At 37.0% G+C, this 11,040-nt stretch overlaps 1 protein-coding gene across 1 annotated transcript in view; it reads right to left on the minus strand.

Annotated features, from left to right (window-relative positions):
• Positions 1-645: 645 nt before the first annotated feature.
• Positions 646-11,040, minus strand: part of LOC113479699 — a 34,819-nt gene continuing 24,424 nt past the window's right edge. Inside the window, exon 4 of the mRNA XM_026847955.1 lies at positions 646-966. Within this exon, the coding sequence (XP_026703756.1) occupies positions 671-966 (296 nt within the window). The 3' untranslated portion in view covers positions 646-670. The remainder of the gene's footprint in view (positions 967-11,040) is intronic.

Genomic DNA, 11,040 nt, shown 5'->3' on the forward strand with positions numbered 1-11,040 from the left:
TGCTAGGTCCACAATTTGATTTTGGTTCATTTTTAGGTTTTCTCCCACAAAGACTGTCCAGTCTCTCTGGTCTTTCATCTCTGAAATAGCTAAACTGTTTTCTGTGTTGGCTTGGAGCTACTATTCACAGCACCAGTATACAAAATAGCAAGTTGGAGATGTCCTATTATCTGGCCCCATTTTTGAAATGAACATGATTTCTTAATATAATGAAAAAAACAGGTGTTCAGTGGTGGGTGCCCATTTTACAGGTTTAGAAAACAGAACATACAAAGTGGTTGTTCTTTAACATTTTGGTGGGAAATAGTACTTGAACAGCCTTTGGTGTGGGACAGCTCCTACACTAAAAGTGGGTGTTACAGTATCTGGGTAGTTTATCTGTCATTGCACAAGCTGAAGTTTTGAGACAAAGATGTTTATTGATTACAGTTGATACTAGTTTTGGTTCTCAGTGAAGTAAAACTGAGATTACCCCATTAACCTCAGTAAAGACAATGCAGCCAAGATCCTCTGCAGTCATTGCCTGCCACTTCAGGGTTCAGATTTCAGCCTTCATGGGTGACTGGCGCTTAATGTCTATGGGTCAGCCGTGATTTTCACATGCCTATCTGCTGCTACTTCTTTGTATCTGATGCTCTCATCTGGAGCCCCAGCCTCTAGAGCAAAACTCTCAAGCTGCGTCCATGCTCATTTTGCCTGAGGACTGAAACCCAAAGACTCCCAGCACTGAAGCGTAAATTGTCATACCTTGAGCTAAGAACTGAGTGCCCTGACAGTTTCTTACCTTCTGGGGTGGCACAACGGGAGGAAGGTCTGGCTTGCGGTTACTGGTGATTGCTGACACTGGTGCACTGTCATGCTGCCTCACTGGAATGCAGGTCAGGACCTTCGTGGAAGCCAGGTAAGTAGTGCTTCCATTCTGGGATCTCAGATGCCTGTGCAACACTAACCGGTATTTCAGAAGGCCTGATGGAGAGAGAAAATATGTTTCTTACAGACATGCTGTAAAGAGAAGTGAAATATCTTTAAAAGTAAAATGTAAAACTACAAAATTTTAAATCAGTAACAATGTGTCTGGCATTTAACTTATAAATTAGTGCCATTTAAAACAAAATACTGGAAAATAACATATGAAATGTCCAAGTCTAGAAAGTTTTTACTTCTTTATTAACATAGGGTAACCTCATTAAACAATGCAACAAAACAAGGTATGTCACTCCCTGCCTCCCATTTGATTCTAGTGAGGCAAAACACTGTAACTGGAAATTGGGTCTTGGCAGCCAAATCAGGTTGATAAACATGTATCCTTCCTTAATTGTGCAACAGAGTTGATTGAAACAGAAGCTGTAACTACCACCAAAAAAAAAAAAAATCCCCTAAAATCTAAAATACTGCTGAAAAGCTCCTTGAAATTATAATTTCAACATTTTCTGTAGGCTGTACTGACAGATTACAGAGAAGTTATTCGCATAACTAGCTGCCATACTTCAGTGGTTTTGTAGTAGAGCAATGCATCATTAAGAGAACTGTGCCTTTGCAAATTGTTTTGTTCTGTTGCCCATGTTTTCCTTCATATGAATTTTTAATCCTCATGTCCTTCTATAGGCTTCCTTCTCTACTTTCTTCTGGTTTTAATTCCTTGCTCCTTTATACTGTCTGTATCTCCCTTCTCTCCTTTTTATCTCTCACATAATAAAGAACAGCAGATATTGCACAATAATGCTACAGTAAGTGAGACAAACTACGCTGAGAAATGGAGCAAAGTTTTGATCTTCCAGACTTTGGTAAGAATACTGTGATGTTAACATTGTTGCAGTCAATACAGTTACACAGGTTGCGAGATGAAGAATCGTGGACAGTTCTAAGTACCCTACCTAGAATAACTCTAGGAGGATTACCCCATGATTTATACAGTGCACAAAATTCGGGTTCTGTGTCACAGAAGCATATTTGTTTGGATGACAAACATTTTTTGGTAAGAGTTTTTCATATGATTCTAGTCTTTTAGAGAATCCAAGTCTTTGGCAAAATCATCTCCCTTGTTTTATGGAAAAATTATCTGCATTTTCCCAATGAGAGAAAGACCTGAGGGCTTTGCCTGAAGAGTCACAAAAATTTGTGACAAAAGTAGCAGGAGAATCCTTATGGTTAAAATACATTTAATTTAAATCCATATTTAAACCCTGAATTTGTACCTCAAATTAGAGCCAATGATTGGTACATCTAGTCAGAGATTCTGCAGTGTTCTTTGTTAACTCTTCTTGGATCTCCGTTCCTCCAAATCTCTTAATCTGTTTAATCTCCATTAATCTGAAATTCCTGCCACAGAAATCAGTGAATTTCATTGGAATTTACAAGCATTTAGAGTTGAGCATATGTTTCTGTGCCAGTCTGTGCCTAGCACTCTGGCACTAAAATATCTAGAACTGGATAGACACTAGAGTTTCAAAAAAGCTGGATGACTTTTTTTTTTTTTAAATTTTTGTGGGATTTAATATTCAATTTTGATACTGTTACAAGAAATTGCAATTCAACAGTTAATTCTCTTGAGTCAGTATAATGCATGGCTTGAAACACGCTAAATCTTTCTAAATGCATCTGTTATAACTGGGGGATCAGTGCTGACTGAGGCTTCTATTTGATAATATTTTTTAGCTATAGGAATGGATTTATTCTCTATTGTTTAGCACTACTGAAGGTTTGGAAAAGTAGCATATGTGTCCTGTATCTGCCTTTGCATCATGATCACAATGATCCTTTGATTTTCACTGAAAATATTAATAAAACAAGCTACATTTTAATAGTGACTTGATAAATTTCTTTACAAAGGGTCTCGCATTTCTAGATATGAATAACCTAGATTTCTGCTATAGTCTGTCCCACAGATTTTTTTAAATTTTTAAATAGATGTGTCAAAGTTGAAAAAAAACATAAATATTTTCAGTTTATTCTTCTGCAAAGCCACATTTTCACATCAGTCTTTACATCAAACTGCCACCAAGGCCCAGGAGAAGTTCCACATATAGAGTATGTGGTGAATACAGCAGTTATTTCCGAGTTAGTTTTGCATGCTGCCTTCTCCCTGCTGCTGTCATTTGCATGTGCTGACTTTTCCTGTGCAAAAGTAATCTGAGAAACACTCTGTGCAATTTGATTTCTTTCACATGCTTAAAAGAAAAGTAGAATAAATAGAACGGAAGGATTTGAAAGATCAGTAGCTGTGATAACTCCAGCAATTGCACTGGAGACAATAAGCATCACAGATTGAACATTCTACAGGAAGTCAAAGTCTTCCTCTTGATTTATTTAATTTTTAGTTTTGTCACAGAGGTGGTATACACTAACAGCAGTCTAGTGTTAGTCATCAAGTGCATATTTACTGTGATTAATTAACAACATTAATTTCTCTTAATAACACATGTGCAAACAGTATTTCACAAAATGTCTCAACTTTCCCTTGCTTAATCATTTTGGTGAAAAAAAAGAAGCCTGTGTTTTTAAAGACAATATAAATTCACATATTTACCATATTTACCTAGCTTTCTCTGCTTTAAATGCATATCTGCTGTATCTTCCAGACGAGTATTAGAAAGCAACTAAGTGATATACTCAAGGAAACTGGTATTGTATTCTTAGAGCTTTCAGTCTCACAAGATGTGCTGATAGCCTTTGAAACTGTGCTTTTCAAAGGTAAGATCCGATGCTTTTGCATACTCACATCTTCTTTAAAGACCAGATTTTGAAATGGATGGGCTGTGAATAACTATAGATGCCCATACATTGTATGAAAAATGACAAGCCAAGCAAAATTATAAATGAAGGTACTAATGTACTGTGCACATGGCAAAATCACCAATCTCAATTATTTTAAACATGTCTTGTGGCAGAAACTCTGTAAGCATATAATTGAAAACGAAGGTGCCTTCTGGCCCTGCCCTGCAGATGCCGTGGAAGAGAACAATTGGGAAAGTAGCTCATTTTTCCTCTTCTTCAGAGCTGCTTTCTTTGCCATGAGCTCTAGCTAAAGCAGAATCAGAAGCTGCATGATGACTGTGTAAACACCTCTTCAGCCATCTATTCTGTTTGCATTCACATCTTCAATCAATATTTTTTTTCCCTATCAGAAAAATTACAAGGACATTACCTTGCTGCTGCAGGATAAACCATTCTGACTGCTTAGAAGTTCCTGTTACTATCTTCCCATGCGTAGTTTTTAACTTTTACAGAATCTCAAATGACCTCAGTTCTGTTTACCATCACCTCTGCAAACCTACCTGCAAAAACCCAAAATGAAAAATGTCAAGGCTGTATTTTGCTTCAAAGATAAGAAAACATGCAAATCAGTATTTCTGTGATGTCACAGACCTGTTAGGTTTAATCCTATTCCTGCTATATGCAGAAACCCACTATTGACTTCAATGGGAGTTGGCATGAAGTGCTTAAATGTGAATAAATATGAAAGGTAGTTGTCAGTGATTTTCAGTGTGAAAATGATTTTGTAGACATTGTAAACAGAAGTGGCAGGTGGCAAATAGTTAGAAAACTGCAACTGAAGTCTACTAATGAAACATTTTGCTTTCTACAGACCTAATTTTCAAACGGTTTATAAAGATCTGTAGAGTTCAGGGAAGCTTTTAGTACTTTTATTTATAAAATTTGCTCTTCATTATCATTTAAAGCTGTGAACACAAATGGAATATTTAGCCATATGCACTGTTATAAGACGCTACAATCAATGTTTTATATTACTCTACAGTGCTCCAGCATCTTTGGGAAAATAACAATAATGGTATTTATACAAACCAATGTGTCAGTTGTGTAAACAGTTACCCACATTCAACTTCAATTAGATGCATGTACAAGTCTCCGCAAGACAAGCGTCTTTGAAGAAGTAGGAGAATTATTTTACAATCTCTGAAGATGCTTCACAGTTAATCCAGACCATGGTTCTCAAATAGGAAGTTACTTCATGTAGTAGAAATTTGGAATTTTTAAATAGTGTATTGTTTCATTTATTATAGAAGATGCGGCAATCCTGGCTAAATCATGAATACTTGTTAAAGATTTCAGTAGAAAATAGTATGAGATTAAAAGTTACCAGATTTCAGTCTTGTTACAAATGGTTGCAATTATTTTTTATTTTCTTTGCTCCTAAAAATGTTTTTGATCTGTGAACTAAATAAAAATCAGATTTTGCAGACATTTGAAGTTAAGGGTCCAGTTAAATGAATAAAGTTACATGCAGTGGTAAGTTTGAGAGATTCACCTGTAAGCAGGCATTTGGAAAGAATCAGTAAGCACAACAATTGACAAATACTTCATATTCTAGAACCATAGCCCTTCTCCTTTTGTGGATTCTAATTTACATTCCACTGGCTATGGACAAAACTACATTTAACTCCTGCTAACTGTCATGAAGACTATATGTCCTCAGGACAAGTTTTAATTCTTGAAAATAAAGAGTTTTGAAGACATACATTTATTTACTAGCTTTCCTCTTATGATTTTCAGGAAAGTATTGTATTTTTACGGACTGCAAATGCAGACTAAATGCTATATTTAAAATATTTTCCTTTAAAGTGTGAGAATAGTTCCCAGACACTTTGGATTGGTTTTAGTTTTGCTTGTCCTCACTGCAGCACCTCCTCTGTTTCAACTGTGTCCTCATCTGGGTACCCGGATCACTTGAGGTATCAACACTTATGTCAGTTCAATAAAAACCCCAAACAAATAATGTTGTGGTTGCATACACCAGGTATGTTTCTAGTGTTTGTAAGCTCTGCCTCAGGAGAAATGCCCATGAGCAACCAACCTCAAGAGTTCCCACAGTGTGAGGAGGCTGGCATTTTTAGGGGTAGTATCTCCACTGTAAGTTGCTTAGCTCCATCATAAGATGCTTTGGACCAGGGCTCATGGTGCGAGGATGTGCCCCAACGAAGGGCTGCTGTTTGCACCTGAGCGTGCGAAGGGGGAAGCAGAGAATCGCCTGCTATGAGGCTGCCTGCTGGGCTTGCTAGGGAGTGTTTTCACAGATAGGCTTTGACTCACAGGAAGAGAATATTTTTCCCACGCTATCTTCTCAGCATGCCTCCCTGTTATTTGGTTCTAGCATAGGAAAAATATTTACCCTATGAAAGTACATGTGATACTTAAAATGACAAATATATATTTTATAAGCAACATTTGGGAATCTGTCCTTCCTTTAGCTACATGCCAAAACATCGGTGCGGTAACTAGGGTTCCCCCTGTGCCTTTAATTGAAACCAGAGATGTGGCTGCAATATAGCTTTAACATCTGCAGTCTGGGCTTCTCCCAGGACTGTGTTTGGATACAGGGATTTGCTTCAGGCCCTCAGAAGGAAATAAGTCCCTCAACCATTATCAGAAATTCAGTGATGTTTATGTTTTTTTCCTGGTCTTTAAGAACACTGGTTTCTATGTATAGAGCTTGGTGTTATTACACAAATGCTAATATTTTAATATTTTAAAGCACTAGATATGTCTGTCTCATGATGACCTTAAAATGAGACATATTAGCAGTTTTGAAGTTTACTTACGTATTCCATGAAACTTATTTTCTGCTGATTACAATAGGGACAATATGCAAATTAGGTAACTTATTTTATTCTCAAAAAACAAAGGTATTTATGTTCTTCATCTCCTGGATTGGTAGCTGTCTAATGTTGCAGTAACACGGATCTCAATCCATTCAGCTTGGAGCACAGAGGAAACACCTGACTGTGTTTCTCCATTTCTTAAAACACTTCATAAAGAAAAAGTAGAGAGATGAGGAAATTCCACATTATGTGGGGACAAAGTCGTTCTTGTAAGCAAGGTCTAGATTTTTAGTTTTCTCTAAGCAGTCATATATAGGACAGTGACTGGGATGAGTTACAACACTAAATTTGGATTTTCTAAAATGGTCAGACTGTTAATAATTGATTGCTATGACTTGTGTTATTTTATCATAGGCACTATACTACCTTGTACTTAGCTTGATAATCACTGGATTATCAATTCTAGTGGATAGGTCAGTAAGTGCTGTGGTGTGCTGTGGCACTTCCTTACTATCAAGAGTATTCAGGAATTTACAGAAAAGTTTTGAGTATACTTCTCTCAGAAATAGCCCCAAACAGCTACGTCTGTCAGTGGGGTTCCTGACACTGGAACTTGGCATGCACAGTACACAATGGTGATCAGTGCTTTGGATAAAAAACAGTAAGACTACTCTAAAGGACTCTGGGGTACTGACAGCTCAGAACTAGGGATGACTTGTCAGAAGGAAGGGTAGAAGTTTGGGGGAACAAGCAGAAAAGTTTAAACCTGACAAAGCATATTCCTTCTGAGAGATAGAGTGGAATTTAGAAATTTCTTGGGTAATAACAGTAAATTACTGTGAAATTCACTGTCCAATATGTCTCATCCTGATCTACGAGAGGATAACAAGCTTTTCATCAGTTACTGCTTTTGCTGAAGTAGAAAAAAATCCGTTCTGTGAAAGAGCCTAGAATCTTGATAGAAAAAAAGGTACTACTTTGTAGTGTAAGTAAAGCTTATCTACATTATCTACACAAGGGCGATAAAGATTTAGGATTGAATGAGGGCGATAAAGATTTAGGATTGAATGATCACCTATATTTGGGGTTTCCTAGAGCTCAACTCCTTGGCTTTGCAATTTTCCTTGTATAGAGTTATATTTTTTGTGGAATTTGGTCTGATTAATGTTTTCATTATGTTTGTGTTGCTGCTGAAGATTTAGAAATCCTATCCCTACAGTGCGCTTTACCTAATATGCAAGTTATACATGGTTTTAAATTATGCTTGTGTAATGACACAGTTCTCTCCAGGTAGGTTAGCAAAAGTATTTACTGTGTTAACAACAGGACCAAATTATTGGAAAGGGATCCTCCAATTCCAGTTGATGGTTAGTCTTTGACTGGAGAGGTGCAGGAAAATCTCTCACTCTTCAGAAGGACACATCTTTTCCAAGATATCCTCTACCTAAGTCAACAACTGGCAGTTCTTGATTAGGCATCACTCACTACCACTTAGAAATTTGTAAACAGATTTGCCTATCTGCTCCAGTTACTTACATCTTGTGCTTTCCAAAGCAGCAATACTGACACAAATTAATGCTTTGAAGGTGCGTGCACTCTGAACATGTTTAACAATGAAGCAGCCAAAGAAAGCTTACTTATTTGTACAGGATTTAATAAGACTAATAAATACTTATTTTGACTTTGTAAAAGATTAACTTACTTATTGATGTGGTCTTGAGCAATTTTCTCTATTTTAGAAGCCTTCTTAAAATCCTTGGAAACAGACAAATCACCAGGGCTTTGATTCTTTTGCTACACACAGCACTTGAAGTAGAAAAAATAAAGTGCCGATACTGCACTTCAGATTAATAAGACAAAATGATAGGATTTAGTTATTTTCCCTGTGTTTGTCTGCTGACAGGCACAACTGAATCTACAATGAGCTGCTACTGATAGGGTGATGATTACGAACCTGTCTTGCTAGAAGCTGATTGTGTTTTGCCTGTGCGTCAGTAACGTCAGTAACAGTTCCTGCCTTGCTCTGTGTAGGGGCCTACTGACTGGCAAGGGGCAAAAGGCAGTGATTCCCGAGTCCCACAAGGATTAGAGCTGAGTGGGAATTGCAAGCCTCCATTTTACATAAAGGCAAGACAGAAGTTAACAGCTGCTTCTGTTGAGGCAATGGCTCCCAGACCACACAGAGCTCCTACAAGTGCTTCAATTATTCTCGTGCTGGAGAAAGCTAGAGCCAGTCAGTGGTATCTTCTGACTGCTGCAAAAAATACTGATTTATTTTTTAAAATTCTTGCTCAACGTGCATTAGTTCACCTAACAAAGTGATGAGTATGATTAAAAACAAAAAAGTCACATTATAATACCATATTCTGTCCTACTCTGAGCAAAGGACTCTGCCTGTAATAAGAAAGAAGTATTTCATGTTGCTTCTATTTCTTGTGCCATGTCCATAAGCTAAGATTATAAACCACTTGTAGCTACTATTAACAAGTAGTATTGCTTAATTCTGATAAATGGCCATTTTAATATTAGGGGCTTTTACTGTACGATTGATGTATTTCACTGTATTTCATGGCATCGTCAAGGAAATGTTTAGCAGTGCAAAATATTCAGAAGCAACTAGCACAAATAAGCATACAGGAAGGCATTTTGGCTGGAAGACAAGTATAGATGTAAATATACAATGAAATGTTTGCACAGAGCATTTTGAGCATTGTTAAGTTTCTCTGCTGCTATGACTATACTATGTAAAGTCATCTTCATTTCTGAGTGGCACAGTGCCATGTTGCATTCAGCCAGACACTGAATGAATTGCTTGCTTGTAGTTTGATCTCACAGCAGATTATTTAATTTTAATTTTCAATTTGCTTCCCATGGTAAATATGACAGCAATTAATATGGCAGAGATGGAGAATTTACATTAAACACTGCTGCTCCCCTGGGATGAGCTCTCTTCTAGGGAGGAATAAACCGAGAAACTTTTCCCATGTTTCCTCATGTTTCTTGTTTTTTTGTTAAGGTCAGAAAATGTCTTTAAACATTGTGAACAACAGGAGGGCTGGTGTTCCTCATTCTTGAAAGACATCAGCAAATGTTTGACTTAATTCTGTGATGTGTGCCATCATCTTTCTCATAACTTTTCAAGGTCCATTATACTGCTGAAATTCCTGCTGTAAACTCTACATTGGCAATTCATTATCTTTCTCCTGTCAGAACTTTAAAGCTACTGTCTTAATTACTGTTTGAGTGAGATCGGTTTTCCTATAACACAATGGACTTTTTTTCTGAATTGTAGTTACATTAAGTGCAAGGTGCACTTAGAATACCACGTGCAAACGATTAAAGGAAGACCTAGTAAATGCATGGGTTTTTTTCAGTATTTGAATCCTCTGAAGTGTTACGGAATTAGGTTTTTCACTTTGTTTCCTTAAAGATGTTACTTAGAGGGCCTTGTCATTGCAGAGGCGAGGAAGACTTTTCAATTGCTTGAAAGTTGTTACGTCTATTAAGTTGATACTAGTTTTGAACCAGGAGATATGTTATCAAAGGGCCAGCCCATTTGTTTCTGGGAAACAAGAACTTCAGGATACTTAGAAAATAGTTCTGCAGGCAGCTTTCTTTAGGAACTGTATAATCATTATTTGGAATTTAAAGATTTGTACATTAGTGATACTGGGTTTGTACAACAGTATTATTACTATAAATGTCATGGTTCTCCACTTTCTTGCAAATAAATGATAATTTTGTCATAAATAGTAGTTGGCAGGAGCCCAAGGTCATGTTCAGAGGAAGAGCACAGATTCCAGTCCACACCAGGGCAGGAAGAAGCTGAATGTGGATGTCCTGCAGCACAAAGGCTGACAGGCTGTATCACAAAAAAAGCGCTTCAGACACAGCAGCTGCATGTCCAGCAGCTTTGTCAACTCAGGGACTTTCACATCAGTGCCCTTTTTGCCCCTGAATAAGTCTTGGCCCATGACCATCTTCTGGGACCTCTTCTTCCCACTTGACAGCTTCTGGAGACTTCAGGTTTTCCAGGTGTAAAATAATGGTATCACTTTCTTCATAGAGCTGATTCTACCTGTCTGGTTATTTTTCCTACCACATCAAAGGTAATTTAATTAAAATATAATATGCTAGCATGGAAATGAACTCCCCCAAAATTCCAGATTATTGTATTCTAGAAACAGAGAAGTAGGTTCACCAACAGGTAAAAAAAACCCCACCATCAAAACTATGGGTAATTCCTGAAGGTCATTCACTTCCTTTTATCTTAGTTTAGTGTAAATGCAGTAAATATTTGATGGAATCTAATTTAACCATGAATTCAGTCTTACATTCTTCACAGAGAGAGAAACTTTAATTTTTTTAAATAGCAGCACATATAAATGTATTTTAGAATTAAAATGTTACATTCACTGGGATATGTTTTAAATGTTTTATTATATATTATTTCATAAAAATATACTTCAGAATTTTTTTTCTT

Source organism: Athene cunicularia (genome assembly GCF_003259725.1).
Source record: "Athene cunicularia isolate RWA chromosome 4 unlocalized genomic scaffold, athCun1 chr4_part2, whole genome shotgun sequence".
Classification (NCBI taxonomy): domain Eukaryota; kingdom Metazoa; phylum Chordata; class Aves; order Strigiformes; family Strigidae; genus Athene; species Athene cunicularia.